Source organism: Lagopus leucura, unplaced genomic scaffold, assembly GCF_019238085.1.
Source record: "Lagopus leucura isolate 7727_CA_CO unplaced genomic scaffold, USGS_WTPT01 Super-Scaffold_100029, whole genome shotgun sequence".
Taxonomy (NCBI): Eukaryota; Metazoa; Chordata; class Aves; order Galliformes; family Phasianidae; genus Lagopus; species Lagopus leucura.
This window is the reverse complement of record NW_024962280.1, coordinates 4,592,415-4,609,598: the sequence shown is the minus strand read 5'-3', so window position 1 is coordinate 4,609,598 and position 17,184 is coordinate 4,592,415. Positions and strand designations below refer to the sequence as shown.

The 17,184-nt window shown below is 47.1% G+C and overlaps 1 protein-coding gene across 2 annotated transcripts; it reads left to right on the top strand.

Annotated features, from left to right (window-relative positions):
• The first annotated feature begins 6,852 nt into the window (after positions 1 to 6,852).
• Positions 6,853 to 15,652, top strand: TNFSF10 (TNF superfamily member 10). 2 transcript variants are annotated; one of them, XM_042881336.1, is made up of 5 exons: positions 6,853 to 7,004; positions 9,801 to 9,953; positions 10,902 to 10,944; positions 11,298 to 11,408; positions 12,706 to 15,652. In XM_042881336.1, the coding sequence occupies exons 1-5, from the start codon at positions 6,882 to 6,884 to the stop codon at positions 13,149 to 13,151; spliced, it is 876 nt and encodes a 291-aa protein (XP_042737270.1). In that variant the 5' UTR covers positions 6,853 to 6,881; the 3' UTR covers positions 13,152 to 15,652. The 2 variants fall into 2 exon arrangements, with proteins under 2 accessions (XP_042737270.1, XP_042737269.1); XM_042881335.1 differs by having other exon boundaries at positions 12,703 to 15,652.
• The last annotated feature ends 1,532 nt before the right edge of the window (positions 15,653 to 17,184 follow it).

Sequence of the window (17,184 nt, the reverse complement as noted above, 5' to 3'; positions counted from 1 at the left end):
AGATGGACATGGTGTAAATCTGAGATTTCTGCAGGTTCAGCAGGCTGCTGAGGGATGCTCTGCACGTTGTCACAGCCTCAGATGACCCTGGAGAACATTTCTGAGTGAAGAAAAAGGATACGCCTGGAAAAAAACAGGTTATGTGTGGAATATTTATAAAACATCTCTAACTTCTACTCTCTGGATATCTTGAGAGATGAGGAAATTGCTGCTTGAAAGTAGGTTCTGTAGGCAGACTGCTATGAGGGGTGCTCAAAATGCACATCCATTACTTCTGGGTAGTTTATCAGTTTTGACTGATTCAAAATTAAAACCAGCACCCCTTCCTTGTCAGCAGTGGCAACTGTGTCTTAAAAAGACAAAGTGAAGAAAAGGAAATACAGCTGTTTGCAAATCTGCAGAGCACACCGGGGGTCTCCGCTCCCAGCAAGGGTCCTGGCCATGATCTCTCCTCTTGGGTAATCCCAATGGAAGAACCCTGATAATCCTCATATTTAGATCTGTAAGAGCAACTCAGTGTCCTCTGCTATCCTGTAATTTAAATAACACATGTAGAGCCATCAGCAGCTAGCAGAAGAAGATGGCAAACATATTGTGCTATAAGTTGCCTTGCTGACTAATTACACACCCAGTTCTCCTATTTCAGTTGTAATAGTGAAAACAGTGAACTTGCTGATAGCAGTGAGTACGAAGGCTGTTTCCTAGTTTAGGAGCTAAGCTTTTGTGTTAAAAGAGCAAGTTAAAATTCACAGCCTACTCTTAGCATTCACGCTTCAGCCACAAGGTGCACTTACCCAGCTCCAACTTCCACCTTTCTCCAAAGTGTGTTATGGGGAAGGGGGGCTGTATTTCTCTAAATAAGACAAATGTCCTTTATACAGCTGGGCACTGGCATGGAGTAACATCAACGTGGTTTCAATATGGCTCAAAAAGTCTTGGTTGTTAAGCTGTGGTGGAAGGAGCATGTGAATGACCCCAGCCCTTTCACAAAAGGGGAGCTCAGGACACAGCCTTGGACGAAGGCTCCTTGTGCAGCACTGTACCACTTTGCCCCTCGAATACATCACACAAACTCTTTGTGCCACCACATCATAAACCAGCCATGGGAGCTGAAGAAGACTGCAGAGACCTTCCCAAAGGGCACCACTGCACTGTCCCAGTGCCCAGCTGGAAGTGCCTGCTAAAACAAAGCATGGGTGTAACTCAAGTTTGTATTTATCACTTGCTTTGCCAAGAAGCACTGCTAAAATGGAAACTGCTAGTAACAAAGAACACAAAAGCAAAACTGAAAATAAAAAATCCCCATTCTTGTAAATAGAGTGATTTCTCAAAAAGAGCTGTTGCCTTCCAAAATTAATTTCATTATGGATGAGCATTGGGCAGATCTTCCTCCCGATCTGTTTGAGCAGCATGAGAATGCAGGCTCCCCTCCTCTCCTTGAGCTCTTCCCCAAGCCAGTGCTTCCTCACTAGCCCACAAGGTAACTGTCCAGCTCTTGGCTGGATTAATGAGCTGTAGTGGCCCTAGTATGCACAGAGCTGATCCAAAGCAAACAGCAAGAGCACAGGGCAGAGCGCTGTGTGCTTTGCCATGGCTTCACCCATTTGCAGCCTCCTCACTGCTGAGCTGAGCCCCACCAAGGCCTTATACCAGCACGTCTTTGGGCTTTGTCAGCTCTTGCCAATGTCAACTTCGAGCTGTGCTTCTCCAGATCCATCTCTGTGCGTCCATGTATCTTTAAAAGGACACAAACACCCTCTGCAGCCCTTTCCATGGCAATCTCACCTACAGAATCTGCCAACACAAGTTTTCAATGCTCATCTGGAAAAAGCTTTGAAATGGTTTTACTACTGTGAAACATTTTACAGGGAAGTCTGGATTCCTTTATTATCTGAGTTGATGGTTGAGCCTGCAGGACATGCCTTTGCTGCATTTCCAATCTTCCTCCTCCACCAGTAAAGTTTTCCTCATGCAATCTAAGATCCTTGATCAACTGTAGGAGATGGGGTTTAGAAAAGGTCGATTCTATCTATACGAGTCATCACAAGATCATGTCCATGAGTAGAAAAATTGCTTTAAGCATCTCCTCCCATGTTTTGCTGCGCTGTGCAGTTTGTCGTGCCCTCAGCTGTGCCCCACCAGTCTGGTGTCCCTGCTGCAAAACAGCTTCCAGAAAACAGAGTCAGTACAAACGTGCTTTTTTACCTTCTTCTGTGATCTACCTTTGCATTGTGGCTCCCATTGTCCTTGTCAGCTCCAGCACAGCGTGGGAGTGGATGGTCAGGCACTGCTGCTGCCCCAGCTCCAAAGCCACCATGATAAAAGAAGCAAATCCTTGGGAGTTGCAAGGAGGAGCTTACAAGGCTTGCCTGCCTCCTCTGCAGAGATGGGGGCAGTGGGGATTTTCAAGGCTTCTCTTCTCTACCCACTGCAGGACCCTTGCACACACCCTACACATTCCCTCCTGCAACCTCTCCCTCCCAGTCATCCTCTCCAGTTCAGGAATCCTGCCCATGCTGATTTACAGTTAAAGGAAGACCCAACAACTCTACACATCCACTTGGAAACACCATCTGAAACGTGTGGATCCCTAAACACCGTGCACTCAGATCTGAGAAGAAATATGAGTCTTCAATGGGACTCAAAGCACCTCTGTGAAGGCTCTTTCTAACTGTTGACATTTGGTGTTTTGTTTTCAAATGCACTTTATTTGCATTACCTGAATAAACCTTCTGTTAATAAGTTACCTGGCAGCTCTGAGTGACTAGAATAGTAGTTAATCTGCTGATAATGTTGATACTCAGACAAATAAGAGTAATGTCTGAACAAAGACGAATACAAGTCAGGAATGTTTTGCTTGCTGAGAGAAGTCTCGGTGGTTTGCTTACGTGTTAACTCACATCTCAACTAATGAGAATAAAACAAGTATTGCGAGTTATTCAAAATGAAGTACTGGGCTGCATACAGCAAACACACAGCTCTGAAACTGATAGTTAAAAATACTTTGTCCTCTACCTCAGGAATTAAGGAATTAGCTGTTTATTATGGGGAATCTTTCTGAACATCCTTCCCGAGTAAATAAGGAAATCCTTCTTAAAAGAGTCTGAAGAAGTGTTTGTTAAACCTTTTCATTCCCAGACACTCCAGTTCTCCTCTCGCACACTGATGCCAGCTTGAGTTCAACTTGAAAAAACTGAGCACAGCAAAGCAAAAAACTGAGCCCTAAGAGTAAATACACTGCAGCTCAGTGAAGTAGGCAGCAGTTTACTTTTAGTTAAATATTGCTATAGTTATATTTTTCAGTTAAATATTACATAACATTGGAGTAGGAATGGTGAAAATAAAGGCGTGTTGATCCAGGAGACAGCTCCCCTTTCAGTGCTCCCTTCTGCCCTTTTCGTTTTCTGTGTTTCAGTGCTGTTCAAGCCCAGAAACTCACCTTGCACCTGGCAAAATTTGCCATCTGTAAATGCTGGAGCAGCACAGGTCCCCTCCGTGCAGCTGTTGGGCCAAAGAGCTGCACTGATCCTGGGTTTGCTGGTAGCTGTGGGGAGCTTCTGCTTCTTGCTGCATAAAGACTCATTTTTCAGGGCAGAATGAAAATGTGTTTGCCATTCAGCACCACTGAAAACACAAACTGAAGATCCACATAAGCAAAAAGCTACTTCTGCATCTCCTGCATGACATTTATGCAACACCTTCTATAATATTAAAGTGCGTGCAATTTTATCATTGCTGTGATATTGTTGGCTCCCTGCATTCCAGTGTCTCCTTTCAGGTTTGCTCCACTGACCGACAGCCCAGCAACATGCACCAGCAATTCAGCTTCCCCTCCCAGCCTGCACCATCCTGCACTTCACCACTATGTCCTTCCCTGTCACTGACCTCAGAAGGTTCTCTCCAAAGCTCTGGGTAGTCTTGTCCAGTGCAGGCCAACCTGCTTCTTCCCTGAGCTCTCATAGCCCCCTGAATGCACAGCTGGTAACCTGAAAAGAACTGCATCTGAGATGCTGCAGATACCAACACACTGAAGGATTCCAAAGAGTATTTCCTGAAGGAGAATCGCTATACCTCACTCCCATAGGTCCTCCATGTCCCAGAGCTAAAGAATGGGAACATCCATGGCCAGATTTCCTTCTAGTTATTGTTTTTCTTATATGAACTATGCAGCATGAAAGACTGAGCAGATGAAACTTTCTAGCTACCGGCATGAAGTCTTTCAACAGACATAAAAGAAGTGGCAGAAGAACATTTGTATCTCAGTGAGTATCTAGATCAGAATATACAGCATTCAGCAACCAGTCAGTGTCCACTTCCCACAAAGAAAGCAGCCACCAGGCAACCCAACGCCTCCATGGCACTGAAATGGCCATTTCCTCACAGCGAAAACAAACCGAAGGGAATACCCACAGCAACCAGTACCACCACACATGACAGATCCTCTTCCTACACATGCACAGGTGTTGGCAGTGCAAGATGCAAACAGAGCTATTCCCCGCACTCATTAGCCCATCCTGAAGACTGAAACTAGCTGGGCAAAGCTAGACAGGCATGTGACAGGTGCTTCACCGTGAAGAAGCCTCTGAAAAAGACTTTTCTTTGCATAGAGATCTAGCATCCTAAAGAGAAATGTTTGCCTTTTATTTTCAAGGGAGGTTAAGGGCACTCATCTGTGACGAAGATAATGAAATTTCATGCTTCGAGGCTTTACCTGATTGCTCACTAGGACACTGCTATGTGCAAAGGACAATTCTTCCCCTTTCTGAAACACAGTGGCAGCAGCTCAGTGTGCCGTGGCTTTCTTCACAGCTACCTCCAGAGCTGCAATGAACCCGTTTCAACATTATCACTTTGTTCATGTAACAAAGAGACAGGCTTACCCACGGCTGCACTTTTTGCACTCCCAGGCCCTTGGCAGCACCACTGCACAGCCTGGCAGTGCAACAGCACTCACTGCATGGCCAGACCGCTGTGGGGTCTGCTCCTGTTGCAGTTCCACCTCGTGATCTCGAGGGATGTACAGGAAAGTATATCCCTATAGTTCTTAACAATGGATATAAATGTTACTGAGATTGCAAAATCATTTCAACTATTCCACATGAAGTTTTTAGAAACTTTTCTTTTTGACCAAAATCTCATTCTAAGACAAACAAAAATTTTGAAATGTAAGACAGAAGCCCCAGACCAGAGCTTGAAATGTGGGTGCATGTTGGGGATGCTTGCCCACTGTTGTTGTGCAATGCCATAGGCCAAAGAGAGCATTACACTGATAAATTCATCCTCATTCCAATTCTGTGACAATGCAAGTGATGATTAACTCATGAATTTGCAGCAGTTCACAACAAAACATGAGGTCTAAATCTGGTGCAGAAAGGAACTGCAGGAGCCAAGATGCGATCTGTCCCACACTTGCAGAGTTAACTCTGTGCTGCCCAGCATGGACTCTGACTTTCGTGCCTTCTGATACCTGTGATGAAAAGCACAGCCTCATTCACTGCTAGGCAGAGAAACCAGTGCTGAGAACTGAATCGTAGAATGGCCTGGGTTGAAAAGGACCTCAAAGATCATCTAGTTTCACCCCCCTGCTATGTGCAAGTTGCCAACCACCAGACCAGGCTGCCCAGAGCCACATCCAGCCTGGCTTTGAATGCCTCCAGGGATGGGGCATCCACAGCCTCCTTGGGCAACCAAGGAGTTGGGTTGCAGTGCATCATCACCAACTGCTGCTTACCCAAAAGTTACTTCTGCTTTCTCTGCCTTGGAAAATGAGCACAGGCCTACTGTGCTGGGGCTCGTGGGATGACAGCACTGATAACCATCTGCATCAGTCAGGGAAGTACAGAAATAAATACACACTAACCTCCATCCTGCTGTGGAAACATCACTGCTGGGGAGGAACAGCTCCCAGGCATTGTGGCTCCAAGGCCAGGTGCTTCCCTGCCAGACCAATAACATGGGTCCTGTGTCTGCAGCACAGATGAAGGCTTATCCCTTGTTAAAGGCTTTCCTGGGCAAGCTTTAATAGGATTTAATAGGAAGAGCCAGGAAGGATCAGAAGTTTTGCTAGCAAGCTGCTTCCATCAGCGCTATGCATGGAACACAACTTAATTTTGGTTAAAAAAAGTGCTGGCAGCATTCTTTCCAACTGGTGTCACGGCCTTGAGGTTTTGCTGCAGTAGAATTTCATCAAAACAGAAATCTTATACTCTCAGAACCTTTGAAACAAATTATTTTCAGTGTGAGTTTACATGCATTAAAGACAAAACGTTGTGCCAGGGGAGGTTCAGGTCGGATGTTAGGAAACAGTTCTGATAGCAGTGGCATAACTGCCCAGGGAGTGGTGGGGTCACCGTCCCTGGGGTGTTCAGAGCCATGGGGATGTGGCACTGAGGGACGTGGGCAGTGGGGATGTTTTGGGGTTGGACCTGGGGATCTTAGAGGTCTCCTCCAAGTGTAATGATTCTGTGATTCTTTACGAGAAGCAGGAGCGTCCAGCAGATGCTTTCACTTTTGTTTCTCTTGTGCTTCTGTTCGTTTTGAAAGTAAACAGAGAAGGAAGAATTTTGCTTCCTTTAGTCGAAGTCGGAGGATGGGGATGGAAAGGGGCACAGCCCCCCCCAGCAGGCGGGGCTCCTCCTCCACGTCAGCCGTGCATTTTTTAATCGACTCCTGCCAACTTCTAGCATAGGAACGCAGCAGCTGCGTTAAACGAGGCAGGACGCAGGCCGTTTTTCACGAGCCTTTCTTTCGGACCACCCCAAGGCCGCCCGGAGCGTTACCGGGAGGCGGGAGCACGCAGGGGGCGGCCCGGCCCCGCCTCCTGTGAAGGGGAAGCCCCTTATAAGGGCCGCGGAGCCGCTCCGCACGGTCCCGCCGCTAAGATGCTGCCCGCGGGCGGGCCGAGCCCCGCGCACACCTGCGGGACCGTGCTGGTGGCTGCGGTGCTGCTGCAGTCCGTTTGCGTGGCCGTCACCTACATCTACTTCACCAACGAGCTGAAGCAGGTGGGTGCCGCGGGGCCAGGCGAGGAGCTCTTGCTTTTTGTTTTTTTTTTTTTTCCCCCTAAAAGTTACTTTTTTTTTTTTTTTTTGGTGGGTGGTTTGTGTTCTTCTTTCGCACGGGGTTTGCAAACACTTATCTCGTGCAGATCTGCGCGAGCGGCCACCCCCCCCACCGGATGTCCCGCAGACAATGGGAACGCGCCCGACAAAAGCTGGGGGGGGGGGGAGGAGAGGTGGGCGACCCCTTTAAGAGCCTCGTGCAGCATCGGGCCGAGCCGGCGGGCACAGAGCGACCTCCGGCAGCGGGCAGCCAACGCTGCGCTGCGAGCCGTCAGCCCTTCTTGCGCTGCTCGGTGCTCGCGCCCTCGCTGCACGTGCGACGCCCCCTGCACGGCGGGACCCCGCGCTGCTTGCGGTGGGGGTTGGCGCTCTGGAAGGGCGGGAGATGTTCCTGCTTCTAGCTGGGCACTGCCTGATGACGGCACCGCGGAGCTGCGCCGATTTCATTTCATTCACTTGCAAAATGCTGAGAATGCAGACATACGTAAACATCAGAGTACAGTTCAGAGCACTCCTCTCTCTCTCTCCTTCCCTTTACACAAAGCCCAGCATCCAGCCCCAGAGTTCTGCACAGCTCCAAGGCTGCACTGAGCATGCAGACCTGGCTGCAGAGGAACCTCGGGCACACACCCTGTGCACGACAACTGTGTAGAAGGCGAACCTGGAGCACGGGGTGCTACCCTTCCCCCACACTGTGCACGTGGAATAAAGCTCTAGGGATGCATTAGGACTTCGTCTGCCTGTTTGCCTTCTTCTCCAGACTGACATTTCTGCACCTTCACCAAACTCCTAAGGCTGTGGATATTTTTATCATTACCAAACAACATAAAACAGTGGCTTTTCCCTCCCCAGCCGACCTGAGTGCTCAGATCCACCCTTTTGTTTTAGCACTTTTGCTATTGAAGGAAGTGAGGAGGCATGAGCACAATAAAGTTCACGGTGCTGTAGGATGTGGGCTGCAAAGAAAATAGCCACACATTTCCTTGTTTTGAAAACAGCCCCGGTCCTGGGGCAGGAAGGGATAACAGGGCACTTTTATAGGACGTGTCCTCAGACTCAGTGCTGCAGATATGCCTTATCTGGGTGAGTCCTGGAGAAATTGCTCCTTGCTTTCTCTCTGCCCATAAGACAAACACCAGCCCTGAAGTGCCCTGTGGGCTCTGGTATGAAGTTGCATGCCCTGAAGATTTCGCAGTGGAGGGAAAACGCTATTGCAGTGGCAGAGAAGTGAAGTATTGGGGGATCAGAACAAGTGAGGGAGAGGCAGAGGTGCAGTGCTGTCTGCCTCAGGACGTGAGAGAGGCCTGGAGCTGAGCATTGCCCCATCTGGTGAGAGAACAACAGTAGTACTCCATCTGCAAACTTGTTTTTGTTAAACTCATTGAACCAGAGCAGCATGGCTAAATCCATCAGAGCCCTTAGCTCCAAGGGCCACTTTTCCTTAAAATCACACAATTTTAACCACTTTGGGTGACTTTTTTTGAAACAATAGCCCTGACTTTAAAATACTGCTGCATTCCTCAGCACTGACCTAAGAACCTTCTCCAGCACTCACAGGGGCACTTTCTCAGCACTGCCTGCAGAGCACAGAGGTGTTCCAGGGGTCAGGGTCAGCTCAGCTGAGTGCTGCTGCAACCTGAAGGGGCTGAACAAGGCAATAGGAATTGCAGGGGATTTTTCCTAAGCCTGGTGGAAAGGGAAAACTCTTGCTAAACAAACAGGAGCATAAGGGGGGAGGTGGCCCCATGTTGCTTTTGGGTCTTAAGGAGCTCTGAAACCACTGCAGACTGAACAAACACATCTGTTTAGCAAACTAAGCAGAACTTTTTAACAGAAGAGAAGTGGCACTTAAATGTGACAAGAAGTCCAGGTGAATGCTTTGCATGCTGACACAAGGCCCTAGAACTGATGCAGGATGCAGCTGTGCAACACTGCAGGATGTGGGCATACAGCAGCTGGTTACATTGACCAGCAGTGGTGCCTCACCTCAACCCTGCACCCAGCCCTGCGTGGGCAGATCTCCTACTGCAAGATGCCCCAGGAATCAGCACTTCTGCTGCCCTTTCCTCTTTATCAAAGAATTCCATTACCCTCTGTAACTAGAGGTCAGAGACATAAGCCCATGCCACAAGCACTCAGCATTATAATTCTGTTTGGACCCAGATCTTATCTCTGTTGTCTGGACTTTGTTCTGGGCTTTAGGTCAAACACAGACCCCAGGCAGGATATGGGCAGGATGCATTATAGATAGCCCCAAGAGAAAGCCTGGGTTGTAAGTGGCACTGGCTAAAAAAACAAAATGGAAAATGCCTCTACGGTTCGATACTTGATTTCATCCTCAGTAATCTGTGAAAGAAAATCCCTTGTGCAAAAGGAATGCTTTGAACACAGAACTACAGAAAGGGACAAATTCACGACATTAATCTGAGTACTGAATATTCACAAAGTTTGTCTGAGTGCTGGATACTCACATAAATCCTGGTTACCCAGATACTTCACATCCATGGGGGTAATATAAATGTATTTCTGCATATTAGCTACCTCATCGTAATTAAATAAATACGTAAACTCAGGATTAATTACTCATTCTGTCTCTATAGTCATCACTTGTACCATACTAGCAAATATGTGTAAGAAGAGAAAGCATGCTCCTACACATAGAGAGCTCGGTGACATACCCCAGCTGGAGGGCTGTGAGCAGATCCCAGGTGACAAATGATGGCTGTTCTCCTGTTGCAGCTCTGGGACACGTACTCCAAGAGTGGCACTGCTTGTCTGACTGGGGAGGAGCTGGGAGACCTCATGCAGAACTTAGACGTGGTGGAAAGCAAAGACAGAGTGGCTGACCCCTGCTGGCAAGTGAAGTGGCACCTGGGAAAGTTAATTAAAAAGGTATTTGGGAGCTGATATGCTGGAGTGTGGTGCTGTTAGAATTTAGATCCTAAAGCATGTAAAGAATGCTAATAGCAGGATGAAGTGGAAAGTGAAAATGAGCCTGGCTGAAAAATCAGAACTGTTTTCAGATTCTCATCTCCAGCACGTGAAGAGCTCCTCTCGTGCATAGATATTTGCTTCAGGCTGAAACTTACCTGAATGCAAATCTTGCATCCCAGAATGGATCCTCTGTTAGCATTCTGAAATCTTGTCTCCTTTGGTGGAAGTTCTGCCAGTGAAGTCCCTGCAGGAGGAAAACATTGTGTTTAGAGATTGACCTATCCACCAGCTCTTGTTTGCTTGCAAAAAGCTCTCCTGGGTGCTGCTGGAGATAAATTTTGCATGGGTGGATGAATGGGTAGTGAGAAATGTGTTGAGGCAGAGCAGGCAGCTGACTGCAACCCAGGGGCAGTGTCTGTCAGCCAGGATGAACCGTCCAGAGCATCAGCAGGGCTGCTGCACCACTGCGGGTAACCAGCACTCAGCAAATGGAAAGGTGGGAGCTACACAAAGGAAGATATGCTGAGTTAAAAACTTAGGTAGGGGTATTAAATGAAATGTCATTTCCCAGGGCCAAGATCCCACAGATGTGCAGCACTGCCAAAGGTGTGAATGGAATCTGGTCCTTGTTCACCATCTCATTTAAGAAAAGCACTAGGGTCTGATTTTGCAAGAGATTTAAACCCAGATGGCTGGGCTCTCTTGAAAACATTTTCCCCAGGGTTTAGTTGCATAAAAGATATAAAATAATTCATTATGACAAATTACTATGCTTTTTTTTTTTTTTTAATTAGCTCTTTGATCAAATTCAGAATGGCATGTGCTTGTGAGTGGGAAAAGGAGAGTTTTCTGCATCCTTCACTTTCTGCTGACAAGCTAATGAGTTTTCTCTGTGTTTGTTGGCAGATGATGTCAAGAATCCTTCAGGAAAACGTATCTGCAATCAACGGTACTACAATAATTTTATTAATTGTGGTAAAAGGGAGCTGCTGGTGGTGTCTGAAATGGGGATAGTGACAAGTAATGCTGCAAAACCCAGAAAACTCGGGTGGACTCAGGTGTTGTGCAGTTACACAGGGCATGGAACAGTGCTTACCTATTTCAGAAGGGCAGGAGGGCGGTCCTAAGGGGACTGAGGGGCAGTGAGGTGCCCGGCCTGGGGACGAGCCAAGGGTGTTCGCTCTGTGATGTAGCCAGCTAAAAACCTAAAGCCAGACAGCACAGCCGTGTTCAGCAGGGGATAGACACATCTCCTTACCTCCTTGCTTCTCACTGCTGACCCTGTTTCTCATCCCCATGTAGGTGACAGGACCCAGGCACTGCCGCGCAGGGATGAGCCGCCGCAAAGCCCCACGCTCAGGATAGCAGCACACCTGACGGGCAGCAGCAAGAGGAGCTCCACATCCCCACACAGTAAGGGGCAGCCTTCACACAGTGGTCTTGGAGCTTCTCTCTCACTTGTAGCTGGAGTTAACGTAGGCTTTTATCCTTGAAATCACGAGTCTCCTTGTCCCACACACTGCGTTTTTCAGCTCACTGCAGGTGGGGGCTGCTCACAAGCGGTGTCCCCCAGTGGCCCATCCTGGTGCTCTTCGACATCTTTATCAGTGACATAGTGGGATCGAGTGCACCGTCAGCAAGTTCATGGATGTCACCAAGCTGAGTGGTGCAGTCAGTACAGTAGATGGAGGGGATGCCATCCACAGGGACCTGGACAGGCTTGAAAACTGGGTGCCGTGAACCTAATGAGTTCAGCAAGGCTGCATACAAGGTGTTGTGCTTGGGCTGGTGCAATCTCAGATACACGTACAGACTGGGAGAAGAAATTGCTGAGAGCAGCCCTGTGGAGAAGGGCTTGGGGTCCTGGTGAACAAAAAGCTTGACACAAACCAGCAGTGCGCTCTTCTAGCTGAGAAGGCCAACAGTATGCTGGGCTGCCAACAGGGAGAAAGAGGGAATTGCCCCCTCTGCTCTGCCCTGCTGAGGCCCCATCTGGAGTGCTGCGTCCAGGCCCCCAGCACAAGAAGGATGCGGAGCTGTTGGAGTGAGTCCAGAGGAGGGACACGAAGAGGATCAGAGAGCAGGAGCACCTCGCTTACAAAGAAAGTCTGGGGGAGCTGGGCTTGTTCAGCTTGGAAAAGAGCAGCCCTGCCCACGGCAGGGAGTTGAAACTAGATGATTTTTGAGATCCCCTCCACACCAGCCATCATTTGATTCTCACAGGATGGGAAGAAGGCTTGTTCTCTTTGGTACCTCGCTGACTTCTTGGGAATCTTCATTGGATAAAACAGAAATTCTCTTCCTGATGTTAAGCTTTCCTCTTCTCTTTCATTTAATTTCCTTCTGTTGCAAGCCCCAGCTGCTATGGTGACAGACCTATGGGCAAGGAGGTGTGACATTCAGGCCTTGCTAATGAAAGGCTTCTTGGGGTTTCATCAGCTCGGAGGGTACCAGCCACAAATTGATGTTTTAACTTTGTTACCAAGTAACAGCACGTTGGCTTTTCTCTTATTTGGGAGCACACACAAAAAAAAAAATAGTTTGTGTGAATTCTCACATAATGCTGAACAGCTTAATTGTGGACTTCCTGATTGTTTTGAGGGGATGGAGCTAACGAACTGCTCTGGGAGGGGCAGCTTTCCTTATGTGTCTGCTCACAGCAGGTGCCGTGCAGGCTATTAACTTCACATCTCTCTTCTTTCCCAAGTAGATTACTTGTCCCACAGAGGCATCGGACAGAAAATCCACAGCTGGGAGTCGTCGAGGAGAGGCCACTCCTTCCTCTACAACGTGGAGCTGTGGAATGGTGAGCTGGTGGTGCCCCAGACAGGCTTCTATTACATCTACTCACAGACTTACTTTCGCTTCCGCGAAAATGAGAACGAGGACTCGGGTTTGTTGGAACGAATAAGGAATCCCAAGCAGCTCGTCCAGTACATTTACAAACTGACCAATTACCCAGATCCCATTCTGCTCATGAAAAGTGCAAGAACAAGCTGCTGGTCCAAAAAGGCTGAGTATGGACTTTACTCCATCTACCAGGGCGGGGTGTTCCAGCTGAAAAGGGAGGACAGGATTTTTGTCTCGGTCAGTAACAGTGATATAGTTGACATGGACAAGGAGGCAAGCTTTTTTGGAGCCTTTATGATTGGTTAAAAGACAAAAACCGTGCTCTGGAGGAAGCAAAGCAAGGACCAACCCACAATTCTGTAGAACAGGATACGAAGCAGATGCCATAACAACAGCAGCAAAACCAGGCTCCCCGTGTTCCACTCACTCCCTCACTGCCATGGCCAGGAAGGAGCCTGGCAGCAGCAGGTTGGCAGTGCTTTGTGTGGCACGAGCTGGGCACATCACAGGTGGCCCAGTGCCATGCTGTGTCCTGCAGGTACCATGGAGCTGCTCTGGGTGCTGGTGGGGCTGGAGGAAAGTTCCACCTGTCATCTGTATCTCTCCTGCTAGGAGCCTTCCTAGTCCCCAGAGGAATTATTCTGGAAGTTTCTGTTGAAACCAGTTTCCCAAAAGGGAAAAGCCATGGGTAGCTCACACTGCACGTCTTCATCTCATCTCCCAAAGCATTTAAGCACCTAATTAATTTTAAGCGCACACAGTCTGAATAAACCTGGGGTATTTACATGCTTAAAATTAAATATGTGCTTAAGCATTTTCCAGGATCGTGGCTTGAGTAAGCACACTGCTCTGTCTCAATCAGTACATCGCACGTAAAAACAGCTGCTGAAAGGGCACAGGAGAGGTTTTGAAATCAATCAATATTTTGGGATCAGCACATTACAGCGCCTATTTACCTAATTGCTGTACTACAAAGATTTCACCATGCCTCCAACAGCCTCAGTAATGCAGTTACACTTGTTGACAGCAAGTACTTGATTTAAAAAAAAAAAAGTGTTTTTCTCTAAATGCTGAATTCTATTTGACGTTTGCCACAAATTGAGCATGACACAGTTATTCTATGTTTGCTTGCACTGGCCTGGATTATGTAAAGGTGCAAGGCAGAATGACAGCCTGATGACTAATGTTTTAGGGAAAACATATGCAACTATCCATGCTTAACCAGCTACAGTTCAGATGATGCTGTTTTGATGCTTATTTTGCTTGTAGGAATGGTTGAAAAGCTTTCATAACTTCTTTGAAATTTGAACTGACCACTAATTGTATGAGCAGGACTGCAGTTGGATGCGAGTCTAAGTTGGATGGGCATAAATGAGCACATCTGCAGCAGTGTCGTTGTAAATACACTAATGTGCATCATGGGTGCATTTTGCCCAGGTTCAGAGAAACCAAAGAAAAAAGGAGGAAAGTAGAAAAAAAAAAACAAAGAGGAAAAAGGTAGATGCTTTGCAAGTGCTACTTTCAGTCAACACTCCTGGCAGTATTGCCAGGAGAAAACCTGTTTGTTTTTTAAATATATTAAGGTTGCTGTGGAAACCTTCCCATTCACCTTCCATTGTGGTAATTAAATCACCGTGCACAGAGAGACAGGCATCGTTCATCTCTGCATTGTCAACAAGAGGCACTGAAGGGGCACAAGGGCCAGTGCTCACCTGAGCTCCTGCGGTTGGTGGCTTCAATAGCAGAGACTTTCATGACAGCAGAGACCTTCAGCAGAGCCCTCCTTCTGTCTTAGGACAAAGAAACACAGGTGTGAGCCTGAAATGACAAGTCAAACTTCAGCCTGCTGTTTCAACACAGCATCATATATAACGATTTCAGCGGTAATCAAATATGTGAAATTCTCCATCATTTACTAGAGTACATGGTTTGGATCCGACTCAAGTCTGTTGTGACACAGAACAGAAAACATACCTGGAGTTGTTTTCCCGATTTCAGGGCTTAATTCAGAAATTGTTTTGCGTAGCAGAGAAGAATGGGGGGAACAGAGCAGTTCCCAACACAATGAGATGCTGCTGCATTGGAAAACTGACACCTGACTTTTGTGGCTGCTTATCTTTTCACTTGGACGTGGATTTTTTGTGTGGGGGGTTTTTTTTGTTTTTTTGTTTTCCCCAACAATTTATGTTAAAAATGTTTTTTTAAAGTTATTTGAAAGAGATTTATTTGAACTGTGAAAAAGCATTTCCAGTGCTTTCTTAAGAGTCAGAAGCCCTCCGTGTGGGTAAGAATCAATCGGTGTAACGTAGCAGCTGTGGGCTGACAGAAGGGATCCGTGGGGGACCTCATACACTTGCAGCTGACACGAAGACACACTATGACACTTTTTGCTTTATTCAGTGCTCTCTCTCTGGCTCCCAATGTGTATTATGATTGGGAATTCTTTGCTTAGGAAACTCACCTGGGCATTATCTTTTTAAATCTAACTGTACCTATTCTTAGGTCCTGCATGCAGAGCAGAAGATCATACCAAATAATCACATTTTATTTCTGAATAATCCAAAGGCCTGCTTGCCAGATATTATCCTGGAGAGAGACTCAAGCGGTGTCTGGCAGGACACGTTTGAAGATTAATGGAAAGATGCATCAACTTCTGATTGTACTTTTGCACCGAGTCACACTTCTCATCTCACTTTGTGATGAATGGTGAATGTAGCAAATTTTTATACATGGGTGTGGGTTGCAGTAAACATATAAGGATTGTAATTTTTCTATGTCTGTTTTATATAAAACGTTTTTAGTAAATACTTACTGAGCCTTGTGGTGTTTATTGGCTTCCGTAACAGCAGCCCAACCCCATGAGTGCGCCCCATATTACAGGGATGCCCACAGGGGTTGGGAATAAACCATCCCTTTTGTAGAGACTGCTTTTATTTCAACTCTCTTTTCTGGTGTTTCCATGGGAAAGAGGACTTAGCAGCTAACTGCCTGTTATTTTACCTTGTGTTGCTTCATTACTGCTATTTTTTTGCCTCAGTAAATGTGGTTATTATTGCTTGCAGCGAAGCAGAATTCACTTGGCCAGGCGGGATCAGGGATGCATTCCTTGTACTCTGTGCAAATAGATAAGAATCCTGGCTCAGACCCTGGGTTTTAGGATTTCTAATTACACTTCATACGTATGACATGACATTTCTGGGGCTAAGGAAAGTCTGAAGGCAATGATCAAAATAATACAACTAACACATTGAACGAGAACTCGCTCATTCCTCCAAGGTGCCTTGTTCCGTTCAGTCATAGAAATAGAAGATGGATTAGGATAATTTGGGGTCTGATCCAATTTTCACAGATTGGACTTTTTTATATGTAGGTAACACGGACATTTGTAGCTGTTTGCCTCAGAACTCTCCCATCCAATCAGACAGAAATTACACATTACCTCACATGAACAAAAACCACCCATTCTCCTCTGCCTGACAGCACATCCATCCCTGCGAAGTGCTGGAGCACCACACTGCTATCCTTTCCTGCTCCCTTTCCTGCAGCTTTGCTAAACCAGTACTGCCATCTCCATTAGTTCCTTGGGAAAGCCTTCCAGGTGCCGTCGGGTTGGACGCTGGGCTGTTACAAATGCTGTCTGATCACCGGGTGCTCAGGACTGCAGAGCAGCAGGTTGGGGCAGGGGTAGGTAGGAAAAGGGCAGCTTGCCCTTTTCATTGGCTGCTCTGTCAGTGCTAACCTAGTTCATGTTCCTTATGTGACGCAGGTAACACTGAACACAGAACGTGTAACACTTGCTATGTGAGCAAACATCCAAGGTTCAACTGCCTTTTAGAAAACAACAATGCGAAGACAACAGAATGCAAGGAACAAATGCCTCTTCAAGACACTTGATTTTATCTGACTGAATTCTTCAGCTTGTATAATTCTCAGTTTGCACAAAGCTATCCTTGTTTATGCCTTACAGCCTCTGGATGAGGGCTGAGAGGATGAAGTGCAGATCTGATGGTGGATTCAGGCGGGTTATTGCTCCCCATTACACAAAGAAACCAAAGTACCATCAGGACAGCATGACCAAGAATGAACAAGTACAGAATCCCTTCCTGCACACTGTAGCATTAACACAAGCCATAGGGCATACTATGAGAAGTACACGTATGTGAGTCAGGTGAGCATCCCCACCCCTCGACTGCAAGGCTTCTGTTATGGGGCTGTTTGTCCTACGGCACCAGAAAGGTGTCTGTTGCCCCCAGGAACAAAACCAGGACAGCCTTGAGTCAGAGCCTGGGACTGAATACCCAGTGACATTGCAAAAATGCAGGACTCATCTCCTACTACT

Excerpts from the sequence above, each read along its gene's own strand:
- TNFSF10 (XM_042881335.1), top strand. The coding sequence starts at position 6,882 with ATGCTGCCCGCGGGCGGGCCGAGCCCCGCGCACACCTGCGGGACCGTG. Across the intron at positions 9,954-10,901 it reads TGGGAAAGTTAATTAAAAAG|ATGATGTCAAGAATCCTTCA; the intron begins GTATTTGGGAGC and ends GTTTGTTGGCAG. Across the intron at positions 11,409-12,702 it reads GAGCTCCACATCCCCACACA|TAGATTACTTGTCCCACAGA; the intron begins GTAAGGGGCAGC and ends TTCTTTCCCAAG.